The sequence below is a fragment of the Ranitomeya variabilis genome, chromosome 2 (assembly GCF_051348905.1).
Source record: "Ranitomeya variabilis isolate aRanVar5 chromosome 2, aRanVar5.hap1, whole genome shotgun sequence".
NCBI classification, from domain to species: Eukaryota; Metazoa; Chordata; class Amphibia; order Anura; family Dendrobatidae; genus Ranitomeya; species Ranitomeya variabilis.
The window spans coordinates 225,762,090-225,781,303 of NC_135233.1; the positions used below are offsets into that span (position 1 = coordinate 225,762,090).

The window sequence follows — 19,214 nt, forward strand, 5'->3', positions numbered from 1 at the left end:
GAATGAAACTCCTGCCTCAACGAGCACATACATGAGAGTTATGCACCCCCAGAGGTGTTCTTGAGCGATCGGTGGGGGTCCCAGGGCCCAAACCACCTACTAATCTACTTGCAATTAACAGAACAACAACATATAAAATATAACAACAAATGTTTAGTTACTCTACAAATAGATGACACTGGTGTAATTACTTTAAAAAATTCATGTCGACACAGCTGGGATACATATATGAGTATTTTATCAGTTCAGATATAAAAGCTCAAGTGTATTCAATCTCCACTCACCCAGCCTGCCTGCCGCAGCTTATACTGAACAGTGTGAGATTTCCAGCAGCAGGGAGGAGTGACACTGAGGAGCTGTCATTCAAGCTAGATGCATTGAGATTCAGCAGCATCAGGGAGGAGGGACACTGAGAAGCTGTCATTTAGACTAGATGGGCGGAGATTCAGCAGCAGGGAGGAGGGACACTGAGGAGCTGTCATTTAGACTAGATGGGTGGAGATTCAGCAGCAGGGAGAAGACACTGAGGAGCTGTCATTTAGACTAGATGGGTGGAGATTCAGCAGCAGGGAGAAGGGACACTGAGGAGCTGTCATTTAGACTAGATGGGTAGAGATTCAGCAGCAGGGAGGAGGGACACTGAGAAGCTGTCATTTAGACTAGATGGGCAGAGATTCAGCAGCAGGGAGGAGGGACACTGAGGAGCTGTCATTTAGACTAGATGGGCAAAGATTTAGCCTCAGGGAGGAGGGACACTGAGAAGCTGTCATTTAGACTAGATGGGTGGAGATTCAGCAGCAGGAGGGAGGGACACTGAGGAGCTGTCAAACTAGATGAGCAGAGATTCAGCAGCAGGGAGAAGGGAGGCTGAGGAGCTGTCATTTAGACTAGATGGACAAAGATTCAGCAGCAGGGAGGAGGGACACTGAGAAGTTGTCATATAGACTAGATGGGTGAAGATTCAGCAGCAGTGAGAAGGGACACTGAGGAGCTGTTATTTACAGTAGATGGACATAGATTCAGCAGCAGCAGGGAAGAGGGGCACTGAGGAGCTGTCAATTAGACTAGATGGGCAGAGATTCAGCAGCAGGGAGGAGGGACACTGAGGAGCTGTCATTTAGACTAGATGAGCAGAGATTCAGCAGCAGGGAGAAGGGACACTGAGGAGCTGTCATTTAGACTAGATGGGTGAAGATTCAGCAGCAGGGAGAAGGGACACTGAGGAGCTGTCACTCAGGCTGCTAGGCGGAGAATCATCAACAGGAAGGAGGGACACTGAAGAGCTGTCAATTAGGCTATGTATTGTGAGACTGCACAGGTACATACACAAGGTCAACGTACAATCCAAGAAGACTAATACTTAAACCTGACATATCCCTGATCAGACTGATAAAAGCCCTCCTCTGCCACCTCTGTAACTAGTCCCTGTTCATGCTGAGCCTTGTGTATTCCACCACTGGTCTACCTGTGCTCTCGCTTTCACCTCCTTTCCAACATAGACTACTCTTTCCCACTGGTCCCCCCATAGAAATCTGCCTCCTCCAGGGGCCGGCCTTGCAGTTAACCCTGCTGGAGGCTGACACAGACCACAGCCAATAGGGATAAAAACTTTTTATAATAACTGAGAATATAACAAAGCATATTTTTAATGTTAACTAAATGATGTCTTCATGACAGGGGTATAAAAGCTCGACCACCCCCTCACACTTAAAATTATACAGCTTTTCTGATGGGAACTCGTAGAGTAAAGACTCCAGCCTTATCAAGTGTAAGATCTATTTAACAATTTATGCAGTTTGTATTGCAGTTCATAATAGTATTTTCTGGTCTAAACCCTTAAAAGGTTTTCCCTATCCTAACAGAGTATCTTACCCAGAGGATAAGTGATTACTTTCTGTGACCCCCACTGACCCCAAGGACAGACCACTGAAGGGTCTCATTTGAAGGGAGCAACAGCCACCCATGCGCACCATCACTCCATTCATTTTTTGATGGGACTGTCGGAGATGTCCCAAATGTTTTAGAAAATGCATGACTACAGTCTTTGGGAGGGAAACCAATACTAAATGCGGCTTCCTAGCTATAGAAGCATCATAAAAATTTGTGGAACCTTGCTGTTAACCAAGTTCTAAATTACCTATCTGAACTCACGTTTTATGTATTGTTTATTGATATTACCCGTTATTTCATTTAGACCTAGTAATCCTTCGTACTGTTTTTGGTAGGTCTACAAAGTCCCCTATCTACTGCATTGAGGTCCATGGCTCATCTAATTATCTGTTATCCACTCGACAATACAGACACGGCGTCACGACGCATCATGGACAACATGCATACATTGTGCTGTACAGATGTTAATTAGACCGTTCACATTTTTCCCCTATACTACGCTATTCATTAATGCTGCAGATAAGTATCGCGGCTGTCACGAGATCACTCTCTTCAGCAGTTCTACATCGGCTCTTGGAGAGGACCTTCCATTAGGCTAGCAATGCTCTTTTATTAATACATAAAGTATTGTGTATTAAGCAAAAGATGAAAAGTGTTCTTTTTAAAGGAACAGTAACCCCAAAACAAGCAGTTTTCTTAAAGGGGATGATCAACATCTCCATCTACAAGCCTATGGATGAAATTAGTTTTTTTATTATTTGTCAGAATCACTGTGGACATTTGAGGAGTATAGTTTCTAGTCCCACCTAGCACCTCATTCACCACTTTCTCATGAGTGCTCCTATTACTATGGGATATCTCAGCAATGAGGAAGGGTACAATTTACTTTTCATATTAATTTGAGGTTGTAATAAGACCCTTTAGCTAATATGTTGCCATATTCCTCTTTAGTGGTACCCGTACGTTTTTTGGTTCCTGTTTTGAGTTGTATTCACCCTACCATGTTGTGCCTAATGGTAGACTTTTTTTGTTTTTAATAACCCAGAGACAAGTCATTTCCCTCACTGGTCACTGGCGTAGTTAGAGTCCGATGAGCCTTAGTGCAAAATTTTGACCTGGGCCCCCCTGAATGTTGGTCAGATGTATGGGCTCTTGAAGCATTCTAAATCCTATAAGGACATATGTCTCATCCTGGGCCCATTGTGTTATTTATGTACCCCATCCTGGTATATATGTCCCCCGTCTTGGGCCCATCCTGGTTTATACATATATATGTCCCACATCCTGGTATACATGTCCCCCATCCTGGGCCCATCCTGGTATATGTACTCCATCCTGGTATATGTGTTCCCTATCCTGGGCCCATTCTGGTATATATGTCCTCCATCCTGGTATACGTGTTCCCCATCCTGGGCCCATTCTGGTATATATGTCCTCCATCCTGGTATATGTGTTCCCCATCCTGGGCCCATCCTGGTATATATATCCCCCATCCTGGGCCCATTCTGGTATATATGTCCTCCATCCTGGTATACGTGTTCCCAATCCTGGGCCCATCCAGGTATATGTGTCCCCCATCCTGGTATATGTGTCCCCCATCCTGGTATATGTCCCCCATCCTGGTATATGTGTCCCCCATCCTGGTATGTGTCCCCCATCCTGGTATATGTGCCCCCATCCTGGTATATATGTTCCCCATCCTAGTACATATATTCCCATCCTGGTATATGTCCCCCATTCTGCTGCTGTTCTTTAACGCATAAAAAATATAAACAATTCCAGTCACCTTTTCCTGCTTTAACAACGTGTGGTGTCCTCTGCTGTAGCCGGCAGCTGACTTCAGCACGAAAGCGACAAGCAGAGCATTATGTATTTGCTATGTGCCACCAGTAACTTGAAAACCCAACATCAGCTGCTGGCTTCTGAATGGCCGCATCTTGTATTGCGGTGCAGGAACCCAGTGGGTCTCTGCACCACAATTCATTTCAGCTGAATGTGCGACCTCAGACTTACATCCAGCTGAAATATGCACTGGCATCGACGGGCAACCCTCCCACACAGACCAGGTCACGGTCTCACTCTCTGCAACTGCAATTCTTATACCAAAAGCCCTGGCAGACATGTTTCTCTCCTGGGTACAGGGTTGACACTATACCAGAATACAGAGTGATATTGCCAAAAGACATAGAAACTTGCCTATGCCAAGTCATCAGCTACATACTGCAGTGCCATCAGGAAAATCAACAATGTACAAGACTCTGAATTATTGAATTCCCCTTTAATAAAGGGTATACCCTTTAATAAAGGGTATACAGTCCGATGGAAGTGCTTTACCTCTCCACCGCACAATAAACCAAGATGTTTAACAAATCACACAGCAACAATACACCCATTAGCCGAGTGCAACTGCCTCCTAAGCCCAAAAACTTACTGACCACCCTCCAAAGACCAGTTGGGCTCTAGTTGCACTAAGCCGACCCCTATCTGTCCAGGGACAGTCACTTGTCCACCTGCCATGACCAACTAATGGGGACTTGCCATCACGTATACATCCACTGATGCATGGCCCTGCTGTGCCCAGGTAAGGTCCAACAATTGTGGCCCTCCTGGGCTGCAATCTGTAACTTTTGATTTACTATACAAGGTGGGCTTACTAAGCAGGTGACTTAATCAGTTTTAACCCTATTTCACTCACCTTTCCCTGCTCTTTCTCCAATCAAAGCCACAGATTTATTACAAGTAGATGTGTCCCAACCTAACCGCCATCGTTTCAAGACAGGTCACTAATATCAGATTGTTGGGGTCAACACTAGTGGGCATGTCCAGCTCCCGTAACAGCTTCTCGAATTCAACAAGGCATTTCAGAGTCCCATTCTCATGACTGGTGGTTGTTTCATTGTACGAACACCCAGCAATCTGCAATCCAGTGGATCGGTGATAACTTTAAATGTTGGGAATAATCTTCTAAAGGATTTGTCCACTTTGGACAATTCCTGTGAAGCACTGACCTGAGTTGAAGTAGTGATATTGCAACCACTAGGGGGAGCACCGGCAGGTAGCGTTGTCAGAATAAAGCCACAGGTTAGTACATGGAGCAGCAGTAGGATCTTGAGGATAAGCGTGAATTGTAGTCAAGATATAGCCACAGGTCAGTACATGGAGCAGTGGTAGGATCTTGAGGATAAGCGTGAATTGTAGTCAGGATATAGCCACAGGTCAGTACATGGAGCAGCAGTAGGATCTTGAGGATAAGCGTGAATTGTAGTCAGGATATAGCCACAGGTCAGTACATGGAGCAGCAGTAGGATCTGGAGGATAAGCTGGAATTGTAGTCAGGATATAGCCACAGGTCAGTACATGGAGCAGCAGTAGGATCTGGAGGGTAAGCTGGAATTGTAGTCAGGATATAGCCACAGGTCAGTACATGGAGCAGCAGTAGGATCTTGAGGATAAGCTGGAATTGTAGTCAGGATATAGCCACAGGTCAGTACATGGAGCAGCAGTAGGATCTTGAGGATAAGCGTGAATTGTAGTCAGGATATAGCCACAGGTCAGTACATGGTGCAGCAGTAGGATCTTGAGGATAAGCGGGAATTGTAGTCAGGATGTAGCCACAGGTCAGTACATGGAGCAGCAGTAGGATCTTGAGGATAAGCGGGAATTGTAGTCAGGATATAGCCACAGGTCAGTACATGGAGCAGCAGTAGGATCTGGAGGATAAGCGGGAATTGTAGTCAGGATATAGCCACAGGTCAGTACATGGAGCAGCAGTAGGATCTTGAGGATAAGCGGGAATTGTAGTCAGGATATAGCCACAGGTCAGTACATGGAGCAGCAGTAGGATCTGGAGGATAAGCGGGAATTGTAGTCAGGATATAGCCACAGCTCAGTACATGGAGCAGCAGTAGGATCTGGAGGGTAAGCTGGAATTGTAGTCAGGATGTAGCCACAGGTCAGTACATGGAGCAGCAGTAGGATCTTGAGGATAAGCTGGAATTGTAGTCAGGATATAGCCACAGGTCAGTACATGGAGCAGCAGTAGGATCTTGAGGATAAGCGGGAATTGTAGTCAGGATATAGCCACAGGTCAGTACATGTAGCAGCGGTAGGATCTTGAGGATAAGCGGGAATTGTAGTCAGGATATAGCCACAGGTCAGTACATGGAGCAGCAGTAGGATCTGGAGGATAAGCGTGAATTGTAGTCAGGATATAGCCACAGGTCAGTACATGGAGCAGCAGTAGGATCTGGAGGATAAGCTGGAATTGTAGTCAGGATATAGCCACAGGTCAGTACATGGAGCAGCAGTAGGATCTGGAGGATAAGCGTGAATTGTAGTCAGGATATAGCCACAGGTCAGTACATGGAGCAGCAGTAGGATCTGGAGGATAAGCGGGAATTGTAGTCAGGATATAGCCACAGGTCAGTACATGGAGCAGCAGTAGGATCTGGAGGATAAGCTGGAATTGTAGTCAGGATATAGCCACAGCTCAGTACATGGAGCAGTGGTAGGATCTTGAGGATAAGCGGGAATTGTAGTCAGGATATAGCCACAGGTCAGTACATGGAGCAGCAGTAGGATCTTGAGGATAAGCGTGAATTGTAGTCAGGATATAGCCACAGGTCAGTACATGGAGCAGCAGTAGGATCTGGAGGATAAGCGGGAATTGTAGTCAGGATATAGCCACAGGTCAGTACATGGAGCAGCAGTAGGATCTGGAGGGTAAGCGGGAATTGTAGTCAGGATATAGCCACAGGTCAGTACATGGAGCAGCAGTAGGATCTGGAGGATAAGCGGGAATTGTAGTCAGGATATAGCCACAGCTCAGTACATGGAGCAGCAGTAGGATCTGGAGGATAAGCGGGAATTGTAGTCAGGATATAGCCACAGGTCAGTACATGGAGCAGCAGTAGGATCTGGAGGATAAGCTGGAATTGTAGTCAGGATATAGCCACAGGTCAGTACATGGAGCAGCAGTAGGATCTGGAGGATAAGCGGGAATTGTAGTCAGGATATAGCCACAGGTCAGTACATGGAGCAGCAGTAGGATCTGGAGGATAAGCGTGAATTGTAGTCAGGATATAGCCACAGGTCAGTACATGGAGCAGCAGTAGGATCTTGAGGATAAGCGGGAATCGTAGTCAGTATATAGTCACAGGTCAGTACATGGAGCAGCAGTAGGATCTTGAGGATACGCAGATGGTGGGAAGAAGCTAGACTAAAGTCTGGGAGCTCAATAAATTCGCAATGAAGGAAGTGCAGTACCAGGTTTATGAAGGGTGCTCAATCATCAGATCACAGGGTGAGCCAATCAGGAACTTGGGGTGGAGACATCCGGGACAAAACAGGTACTAGTATCTGATTTAGTAAGGAACTATCCAGCAAGATGAATAGTTCAGCGGGAAGAGCTGCCGCCTGGTGCACAAGAGCTGCTGGGTTTGAATCCTGACAATTCCTGTTAAAAGAGTTCTTGGACAATAAGATGATTACAGAGTGTTTCAAGCAGAGAACCCATTTAATCACTTGTTTTTTATTATTTTAACTTTTCTCATCTCTTTAATTTTTAGGAAATGCCCTGAAATACTTAAGAAAGACCATAGGATTATTGGCAAGTACCATATTCCTGTCTAAGAGTATAGATCATCCTCTCCATTTCCTTTCCATGTTCCTTCCCATGTGAGTGGAACAGATGGAGTCCTTGTGTAAATCTACAAAATGGCTGCGGGATGAGCTGGACTCTCCTGCTCAGAATGTTCGTATCTTGGACTGTCGTAGCAGGGAGCTCTACGACTCCTCACACGTGGAGAAAGCCTTGCATGTAGCGCTCCCTGGGCTGATGTTGCGACGACTACGTAAAGGCAACCTCTCTGCCCATTCCCTCCTTCCTGGATCTCCTCCTGCCGTAAGGGAAGTGGCACTTTTGTATGATGAGTGCACTGCCAGCCTCCCAGGGCGAATGGGTGTCCAGTCGGAGGATCAGGAACCAGTTCTAGTGACCCTACTCCATAAGCTTAGGAAGGAAGGATGTCAAGCCTACTGCTTACAAGGTAAGACACACATTATTATTATTATTATTATTTATTGTTATAGCGCCATTTATTCCATGGCGCTTTACATGTGAGGAGGGGTATACATAATAAAACAAGTACAATAATGTTAAACAATACAAGTCATAACTGGTACAGGAGGAGTGAGGACCCTGCCCGTGAAGGCTCACAATCTACAAGGGATGGGTGAGAATACAGTAGGTGAGGACAGAGTTGGTCATGCAGCGGTTTGGTCGATCGGTGGTTACTGCAGGTTGTAGGCTTGTCGGAAGAGGTGGGTCTTCAGGTTCTTTTTGAAGGTTTCGATGGTAGGCGAGAGTCTGATGTGTTGTGGTAGAGGGTTCCAGAGTAGGGGTGATACGCGAGAGAAATCTTGTATACGATTGTGGGAAGAGGAGATAAGAGGGGAGTAGAGAAGGAGATCTTGTGAGGATCGGAGGTTGCGTGTAGGTAAGTACCGGGAGACGAGGTCACAGATGTATGGAGGAGACAGGTTGTGGATGACTTTGTACGTCATGGTTAGGGTTTTGTACTGGAGTCTCTGGGCAATGGGGAGCCAGTGAAGGGATTGACAGAGGGGAGAGGCAGGGGAATAGCGGGGGGACAGGTGGATTAGTCGGGCAGCAGAGTTTAGAATAGATTGGAGGGGTGCGAGAGTGTTTGAGGGGAGGCCACAGAGCAGGAGGTTGCAGTAGTCAAGGCGAGAGATGATGAGGGCATGGACTAGGGTTTTTGCAGATTCTTGGTTGAGGAATGAACGGATTCGTGAAATATTTTTGAGTTGAAGTCGGCAGGAAGTGGAAAGGGCTTGGATATGTGGTTTGAAGGAGAGATCAGCATCAAGGATTACCCCGAGGCAGCGAGCTTGTGGGACTGGGGAGAGTGGGCAGCCATTTACTGTAATGGTTAGGTTCGTTGGGGGGGTCGCATGAGATGGGGGAAAGATGATGAATTCTGTTTTGTCCATGTTAAGTTTGAGAAATCTAGCGGAGAAGAAGGATGAAATAGTGGACAGACAGTGAGGGATTCTGGTTAGTAGGGAGGTGATATCTGGTCCAGAGATGTAGATCTGTGTGTCATCAGCATAGAGGTGATACTGAAAGCCATGAGATTCTATGAGCTGTCCCAGGCCAAAGGTGTAAATGGAGAAGAGCAGGGGCCCAGGGACTGAACCTTGTGGGACTCCGACAGATAGGGGGCGAGGTGAGGAGGTGGTGTGTGAGTGGGAGACGCTGAATGTCCGGTCTGTTAGGTATGATGAGATCCAGGATAGGGCCAAGTCTGTGATGCCAAGGGATGAGAGGGTCTGTAATAATAGGGAATGGTCCACTGTGTCAAAGGCAGCCGACAGGTCGAGGAGGTGGAGGACAGAGTAGTGTCGCTTGCACACATTTAACACATTTTGTGACAAAAATTATGGTCAACGCACCATAATGTTCTATAACCATGGTGTCAATCTGCAAGCTACTTCATGAAACCTAAACCCCACTCACAAGATTCCACTAAACTGGAACAAGGTCAATGCAGGGTTATGTGGTGACATAGAGCTACAGATGTCCACTGTGTAAAATTAGCCTTAGGTTGATTGGCTCAATTTCAAAGAAAGCAATTTTGTATATATGTCTGTAATTATGATGGGTAAATCAAATCGAGAGCCGACCATGGCCATTGTGAGAATATATTTTATGTAGCACTAGATAAATTGTTTAGAAAATATAACTATAAACTATGATATAATCAGTATAATGAAGAAACAAAACACTATCATGGGTATAGTTATTAGGGTGAAGAAGCAGTAAAAATGGGGTCTTAGCACTTGAAAGGGCATTAGTACTCTATTTATACAGGCCATGCTACCTTGTTCTTGAGAACGATGGAGGTCCTCTGGATATTAATACAGGAGGCCACGCTACCTTGTTCCTGTGATCGATGGAGGTCCTCTGGATATTAATACAGGAGGCCACACTACCTTGCTCTTGTGATCGATGGAGTTCCTCTGGATATTAATACAGGAGGCCACACTACCTTGCTCTTGTGATCGATGGAGGTCCTCTGTATATTTAAACAGGAGGCCACACCACCCTGTTCTTGAGATCGATGGAGGTCCTCTAGATAGGTGATAAATGTTGTTCCTTGAATAACCCCTTTAAGTAACTCAATGCAGGGAAAATCTTGAAACCTTGATTCAGTGCTTGGAACTAAGGAATTGCAAGAACTTTCGGGGGATTTTACTATTTGATATTCAAAATGCAAAGCTTTTACTGTGAATTATATTCTTCACTTTTCCTGTCAAGTAAGTGACATCCATGTCAGATGATTGCAGTATAAAGATACCTCAAAGCATTTATAGAACCAGTCTGCCAATAACGAGACCTTCAGAGGAGATGACCACTATTTATAGCCCATCTCAAAGTCACCAGTCAATAGTCCATTTGTTGCTTCACTTCTCTGGGCGAAGATGTGTTGTAATTCATTGGATGGAGTCCTACAGTTACTGGGAATGGCTGAGTAGGGGACAGTGAACAGTGGCCTTAAAAGGCAGAGGTCCAAGGACAGGATGGGTTACACCATCCTCCAATTGTGGTCTCTGTGTTACAGTCAGTGGGAAAACCCACCAAAGAATTATCTTCTAAATTGTCATATCTTTCAAGATGGGAATTGCTGATGGTTCAAGAGTCCAGGACCTCACAGTTTCCTTAAAGTATCTTTTTTTTTTTATTCCGTAGAATTTTTTATTCTGTCCTGTATAGATGATTATGGGGATGGTCATCTTCTCTAAGCTTTGCTAACAGAATTTAGAGATATGCATTACAGCAGCTACATGCACCGTAGACAACACTAGTCTGGAGATATTCATTGACATCTGTGAGAGTGTTTAGTGGTCATGTTCTGTGACCTGTGCAGAGGTCACCATGCAGAGAGGGGGAATGAAATGTAGCTCTGTTCAGGATAGCCTGGAAACTCTTAATAGGGCTTCCTCCTAATAGGGCTTCCACCGAAAGGCTTTGTCTATCAGGCCTTCACCCTTTAACCCCTGAGCAGCAATCTGGACTTACATAGGGACCCCTGGGTTGGGTTCACAGAGGGGATGCTGGCTGGTGGAGCTGTCCAGCAGAGAAGGTCATCTAAGACAGGTCAAAGCTAGAGAAGTCAGAATGGTAAGGCAAAGGCAAAAATAATCAAAGGTCAGCAACTGAATAACACACAAGATTAGGACAGCAGAGGTGTGGAGAAGAACCAGGTGCAGGTATAACCTATAACTGCCAATTCGAGGCAAGAGGCTAGGGTTTTAGATTGACAGAAGAGAGATAACGAGAAGACTATGTTAAGAGTTAATCAGCAAACTACCTGCCTGGGCCCAGTGTCTCCAGCATTGCCCTAGTGTGTACTCCAGCATTGCCCCCAGTGTGTCCAGTTAGCTTATCAAAAAAAACAAAAAAAAACAAAGAGTCTCCTCACCTGACCAGCGCTCCAGGCGGCGAGATCCCTCCAGCAGCGCACACTCGCCGGCGAATGACAATGACGTCAGACACCGGCGACGTGTGCGCTGCGGCCGACTTCAGCTGCCAGCCTCCAATTGGCTGGCGGCTGTTGTTAACCATTGACGTGCGGGCGCGCGCCCGCACGTCAATAGGAAACCGCCGCAGCACCGGAAGGGGCCCGGTGAGCAGATGAGAAGGGACCCGATGCGGGCCCCCTCTCTCTGCCCACCGGGTCCGGGGGCACATAAATGCCGGCGGGCATTCACAGTCACACTCGGGCGGATTATCAGAGGGTCAATCTGCGCGGTAGCCCAGGGCCCCCCACACCACTGGGCCCTGGGCTACCGCCCTTATTGACCCTCTGATAATCCGCCCCTGCCTGGACTGTACCACCAGTCCCAGAATATGAAACAGACCTGTCACATTGTCGCCTTGTGGCACCCAAAATAACGGTGGGCAAAGACAGGAGCAGAGAGAGTGAGCACAGTCACGGTGGGAGCAGAGAGCAGGTGAGCTGTGCCATCAGCTATTGTGAACAGTAGAATCTCTGTTATTAAAATAGAGGTGTTACATCTCATTGTAATCCTGTCTGTGATGATAATGAGACTGCTGAGAAGAGCAGGAAGTATCAGTCTAATATTAGGCTTAGTTGTCAGTGTGAAGACTGCAAGATGTTTTTTTTGGTTTAAAAATAGATAGTAATATAGAAAAGCACCACAACAAAAGGGCACATGGATTGTTTTTTTTCCCATGCCAGAGACAAGGACAATATTTCTGCAAATGGGGAGAAGGAAAACTCCATCACTCACACCACTCACAAGAAAAGAGTGGGCAAACCATAAGGGGTGGTTTCATAAAGACTACCCTTTTCCCAATTACCTGTTAGTGTAAATAGACATGATAAAGGAGGACTCTACCTGGAATCTTTCCTCTGTTAGCCTGAGCTGGGGTGACTTGTGCTTCTAGCTCTACATGTGTGCTTCAAGTAATACTACACCTCTCCACTAGTGGCCACTGCAGCATTCCATGGTGATTATGGCTGATCACTAATGATGGACACTTGATCATTGGTTCATCTTCAGTTTAAAGAGACAGTCACTGATATACCACTGTAGTGCTACTAAATCCTTACAACTAAAGTCAACTTCACTTGTTTATTTTACTTAGTGATTTTTTTTGGAGGTTTTATATAACAAGCTGCAAAATGGGGAAAGTAAACAAATGCAGACATTCCAATTACAGCCCATTAATGCTCAGCGTGCCACTCTATATACAAAATGGTAAGCGCTCCTTCCAGTTACCAGGAAACAATCCGGTCTGGGGAGTGGAAATGCATAAATATAAGCAATTACCACTAATTATAAACTATGGACATTTGTTCTAGCAATGGATCCCATATAAAAAAAATGTATCCAATTAGTCCTGAAACAGATTATTGGAATTTATAGCATGACATTAAATTCTTAAATGTCTTCATCTAGAAGTGACATGAAAACAAAAACTTGAGTAAAAGTAGAAGGTCAAAAATGTGGACGTTGAGCGTGCTATCCTCTGTATTACCACTGGTCTATAATCCTAACATTCCCTACCAGTGGGTACATTATTCTCTACCACCTGGTGCAAGAGTCAAAAAGGCCCATATAGATTCCCATAAATTCCGCCAGATGCCATTTCTTAGTATGCAACCCCTATATGGCTGCATTGTATGATTCTAGTCATTGGTTACAGTCTGACAATATACTATGAGCACTAGGCAGCATATATTTACCCATTGTATGACACTATTATGTGTTCAGTGCATTACACCAGTATGTGGTTATTGTATGGTACTGTTATATATACTGCGTTTGACACTGGTGTTTGTTTATTATATGGTAATGTTATGTACTCTACTGTATATACAATACCGGAATGTGTTTATTGTATGGTACTGTTATATATTCTGCATGTGATACTGGTATGTGTTTATTGTATGGTACTGTTATGTATTCTGCTTGTGATACTGGTATGTGTTTATTGTATGGTACTGTTATGTATTCTGCTTGTGATACTGGTATGTGTTTATTGTATGGTACTGTTATATATTCTGCATGTGATACTGGTATGTGTTTATTGTATGGTACTGTTATATATTCTGCTTGTGATACTGGTATGTGTTTATTGTATGGTACCGTTATATATTCTGTTTGTGATACCGGTATGTGTTTATTGCATGCTACTCAAGTTTATTGTGCTAAAGCAAGGAAATGTGCAATACATGAAATGTGAACAGCATAATGGCTTGTGAAATTTATGAAAAAACACATGAGATTTTTAGCACAAGATTTGGCCAAAAGTTGTGAGCCCATTCACCAAACGTCAAGGTAATCTCAGATCGAATGGGTAACTAACCTGTCTGCCTAGTGTGAACACTTACCTATGGCTAATAAAATGGTAAAGCCTGAAAGTCTGACTTGAACGCCTCGCCCTTCACCATGCTGTGATTTTAATTACATCCAAACACAGTTGGTTCTAACCTCCCCTATAAATGCAGGCTTTACCATTTTATTAGCCATAGGTAAGTGTTCACACTAGGCAGACAGGTTAGTTACCCATTCGATCTGAGATTACCTTGACGTTTGGTGAATGGGCTCACAACTTTTGGCCAAATCTTGTGCTAAAAATCTCATGTGTTTTTTCATAAATTTCACAAGCCATTATGCTGTTCACATTTCATGTATTGCACATTTCCTTGCATTAGCACAATAAACTTGAGTGCAGCCATTATCTATTTGCTATGTAAGACTTTTTGGTTATGCACCAGTTCAGACTAGATGGCTGTTCAGTCAGTTTTTCTATATTTACTATGTATTGCATGCTACTGTTATATATTCTGCACGTGATACTGGTATGTGTTTATTGTATGGTACCATTATGTATTCTACTTGTGATACTGATGTGTTTATTGTATGTTACTGTTATATATTCTGCTTGTGATACTGGTATGTGTTTATTGTATGGTACCATTATATATTCTACTTGTGATACTGATGTGTTTATTGTATAGTACTGTTACATATTCTGCTTGTGATACTGGTATGTGTTTATTGTATAATACCGTTATATATTCTACTTGTGATACTGGTGTTTATTGTATGGCACTATTATGTGTTTAAGTTCATGATACTAGTATGTGTCTTTTGTTTGCTACTATTGTGAATTTATTCTTACACTAGTATGCATTTCTTATATGGCAACAATATAGACACGCACGGCACTGTTATTTGGCACCGTATTGTGGAAGTTTTTAGACACAGCATTAGGGTATGTGCACACGTTGCGGAAAGGTGTGCGGATTGTTCCGCAATGATTTTGGTAAATCCGCAGAAAATCTGTGGATTTACTGCGAAATTACCGTGGATTTACCGCGGTTTTTGTGCAGATTCCACCTGAGGTTTTACACCTGCGGATTCCTATTGATGAGCAGGTGTAAACCACTGGGGAATCCGCACAAAGAATTGACATGCTGCGGAATAAACAACGTAGTGTTTTTTTCCACAACATGTGCACTGCGGATTTTGTTTTCCATAGGTTTACATGGTACTGTAAACTCATGGAAAACTACAGCGAATCCGCAGCGGATCCCCAGCAAAATCCGCAGCGTGTGTGTAGCGCCCCCACTGCCGCAGGGCCGAGGGGTACCCGGTACTGGGCCTCTGAGTCTCTGTTCTGGGGTTGTCACGGTGGCTAGACCCGGTCCGTGACCCTGCTGAGGGGCGTACAATGATAGGTGTGCGTGATGGTGATGTTTGTTGTGGTGGTGCGGTGCAGGTTGCAGTAAATAACGAGGACACCAGGTTGCAGTCTCTTTACCTCTTTACTGAAGGCTTCAGGATCCTCAATCCGAAATACGGTTAACCGGGCTGCGCAAGCCTGGCCGGTCCGATGGCACCTCCAGAGTTCCCTTTGCAGGTGGAAATCTGTGCCTACCTTCTAGCGCTTGTGTGTTGTAGTCCTTCCCTGCTGAGCACCACGGGATAGTCCTCACAACTGTTGTGTCTGTTTCTCGTGTTCCCTCACAACTCGATTCTGATGTTCTTCTTCGTCCCCCAGATCTTATGGTTAGGACGCACCCGTATGACGGGGAGGCTCGGAGCTCTTCCGGGACTCTAGCGTCGCCCCCCCCCACTCCTGTTGTTACCCCCCTGTGTCTTCCTAGGTCACTTGGGTGAGACAGCCCGCCTATAACTGACTGTCCTGCCGTAGGTTTGAAGTTTGGCTTGGAGCTCTATACTTCCTCGGCGTTCCGGCCACCGGTTATGCGCCTCAATAGGATGTTGCCTCGTCTTACAGCACGACTCCTACTGGTAATCTCCTTGTTGCGTTGATCTCGTTTCTCACTCAGCACAATATACCTCGCTTCTTGTCCTTTTTTGGGGTACGGCCGCTATATCGTGCAGGCGTGGTCCCGTAACGTTCTCTCTGGTTGCTAGGCCTCTGTCAGGATCCCACCCCTGACAGGGACCCCTCTGAATCTTCCCCTACAACACCCTCTGCCACAAGGTGTTGCCTGGTTCCAACCCAGTCAGCTTTCTCCCTAACTTCCTGCCTAACCCCCAGTTTTACCAGATTGTGAGGAGTGGCCTAATAAATAGAACCCTTAGCTCCCCCTGGAGGCCAGACTGTGAAATGTATTGGTGTCTGTGATACCTGGTCAGATGAACTCTTTCAGTGCCATCAGACGTACCATAGCCCCCCCCCTAGCGGCGGAGCATCAGTACTGCAACGACCAGGACTCTGGGGCGCTGCATGTGCACATACCCTTACTCTCTATTTACTAACAAAAGGACTGTTATTACATAATGATAAAGCTGGATGTTGCTGATCTCTGGGCAAAACTTGCGGCCAGCCGGAAATCCCAGGAGATACATAGCAAATACCTTTAGATTATATTAGGATTAGGATTTTGTCATTTTAATTAATCCCTCCGTGAGAGACTTTACTCCTGTGCAGATGAACGGTTTGTTGTTGGAAAATCTATGTAATGCTAATGAGCCACATACAGTAAATGAGCATCTATAAGTAATTATTTATTATTTTCTCTAACATATACTGTAGAACTATTTTGTATAGCGATTGGGTTATTTATAGGGAAAATCATTACACAGATGTAGCAGAGATAGCGAGTGGTTTATTTGGGGCATTATTCGGAATATGTAACCTCTCATTGGGATTCATTCCACGTTTTAGTCAACCAGCCTCCAAACTATCTGACTATTTTGTTAGGCTATGTACACACTGACTTTATAAAGGAATTTTTTGAGCAGAAACTGAGCCAGAGCTCACCATATATTCCTCATAATCTCAGAAATCCTCAAAAACATTCAGTTTTGTCTTTGAAAACGTGACAAAAAGACTCAGCCATACGGAATACCCCCCAAATCTTCTTAAAGACATGACAAAGATGTCAACCTGAAGATCCTAGCTATGGTCAGTGAAATTTGGAGCTTTAGTAACAGATTGAGTTGCCTTTGTTTTACAATATTTTCTTTTTCTCGGAAGAGACAATTTGCATATAATATTTTCTGTAGACATTTGATATTTTTTATTGAATGATTTACCTATGATTCTCCTTCACAGGTGGCTTCAGTAAGTTCCAGGCTGAATTCCCTCATCATTGTGAAACCAACCTAGACTCTACCAGTTGTGCCAGTAGCTCACCTTTGCCACCAACTCCAGTTCTAGGACTCGGAGGACTGTGCATTGCTTCTGACTGCTCCGACGTTGAATCTGATCTTGACCGAGAACCATTAAGTGGGATAGACTCCGAAGGCATGAGCCCACGCAACCAGCCCCCATCCTTTCCAGTGCAAATTCTGCCCCATTTGTACCTTGGCAGTGCTAGAGATTCTGGGAACATGGATACTTTGGCCAAGCTTGGTATTCGCTATATCTTGAATGTCACCCCAAATCTTCCCAATATTTTTGAGAAGGACGGAGACTTCCATTACAAGCAGATTCCCATATCGGACCACTGGAGTCAGAACTTGTCTCAGTTTTTTCCAGAAGCCATTGAGTTCATTGGTGAGTATGAAATTGTTATCATCATCAACCAAAAGAGGTAGTACAGACTAAAGTACTAAAGTAGATCTCAACAGCTTTTCTAAAAGTCATCAGAAACTAAAGCTCCGCTAGATCACAAAACAAACGATTGAATTGAGTCTGACCTCGTCCACTGAGTTTATATTCATGGACATGACTAAAGATGAGAATTTTAGTTTTATTCGGTTGAGAATTTTTCTCTGTATATTATGTCATTAGTTTTTGGTGTTAAATATCCTAAAGGGTTTGTCCTATCTGGGACTTTTTTGGTGTAACCATAGGATTTTCCATAACTGTCCTGGATGTGAAGACCTCGATTTAAGACGTTTTGTAGAAATAGGTAAAGTAATTTGTTTTTTTTAAACTAAAACTAATAAATGACTCTTCATTTGACCATACAAAACGTTATGAAGGAAATAGGATCCAAGTAGAGATGAGTAAATTAATTTGCAGGACACTGGTCCAGTGGCCACATTAGTGCTCTGTGGCCACTGGACCGGAGCCCTGCAAACTGTCTGTTGCATGGTTCCCATCCAGCGGTCACGGAATACTGACCAAGGTCTTGAGAATCGATTTGCTCATCTCTAGATCCAACATTTTAGGCTAACCAGTCCTTCACCTTAAAGGGGTATTCCTATAAAATTCATCAAAGGAGATGCCATAAATGTATAGTAGATGCGGATACCATCAATGGAACCCACCAATAATTAGCCATTCAACTGTAGGAAACAAAGGGTGGTTATTAATGGAGCACACTCGGACTGGGTCGCGGTTAGCAGCGGGGTACCACAGGGGTCAGTATTGGGCCCTCTTCTTTTTAACATATTAATGACCTTGTAGGGGGCATACAGAGCAGAATTTCAATATTTGCAGATGACACTAAACTCTGCAGGGTAATTAATACAGAGGAGGACAATTTTATATTACAGGATGATTTATGTAAACTAGAAGCTTGGGCTGATAAATGGCAAATGAGCTTTAATGGGGATAAATGTAAGGTCATGCACTTGGGTAGAAGTAATAAGATGAATAACTATGTGCTTATTTCTAAAACTCTGGGCAAAACCGTCAATGAAAAAGACCTGGGTGTATGGGTGGATGACAAACTTATATTCAGTAGCCAGTGTCAGGCAGCTGCTACAAAGGCAAATAAAATAATGGGATGCATTAAAAGAGGCATAGATGCACATGAAGAGAACATAATTTTACCTCTATACAAGTCACTAGTGCGACCACACTTAGAATACTGTGCACAGTTCTGGTCTCCAGTCTATAAGAAGGACATAGCTGAACTGGAGCGGGCACAGAGAAGAGCGACCAAGGTTATTAGAGAACTGGGGGGTCTGCAATACCAAGATAGGTTATTACACTTGGGGCTATTTAGTTTGGAAAAACGAAGACTAAGGGGTGATCTTATTTTAATGTATAAATATATGAGGGGACAGTACAAAGACCTTTCTGATGATCTTTTTGATCATAGACCTGAGACAGGGACAAGGGGGCATCCTCTACGTCTGGAGGAAAGAAGGTTTAAGCATAATTACAGACGCGGGTTCTTTACTGTAAGAGCAGTGAGACTATGGAACTCTCTGCCGTATGATGTTGTAATGAGTGATTCATTACTAAAATTTAAGAGGGGACTGGATACCTTTCTGGAAAAGTATAATGTTACAGGGTATACTAGATTCCTTGATAGGGCGTTGATCCAGGGAAC

The 19,214-nt window shown here is 44.4% G+C and overlaps 1 protein-coding gene across 1 annotated transcript in view; it reads left to right on the plus strand.

The window, feature by feature from the left end:
* DUSP9 (dual specificity phosphatase 9) overlaps positions 1 to 19,214 on the plus strand; it is a 67,486-nt gene that overhangs the window by 38,388 nt on the left and 9,884 nt on the right. The window contains exons 3-4 of the mRNA XM_077283791.1: positions 7,458 to 7,937; positions 17,039 to 17,482. Of these exons, the coding sequence (XP_077139906.1) occupies positions 7,580 to 7,937; positions 17,039 to 17,482 (802 nt within the window). The 5' untranslated portion in view covers positions 7,458 to 7,579. The remainder of the gene's footprint in view (positions 1 to 7,457; positions 7,938 to 17,038; positions 17,483 to 19,214) is intronic.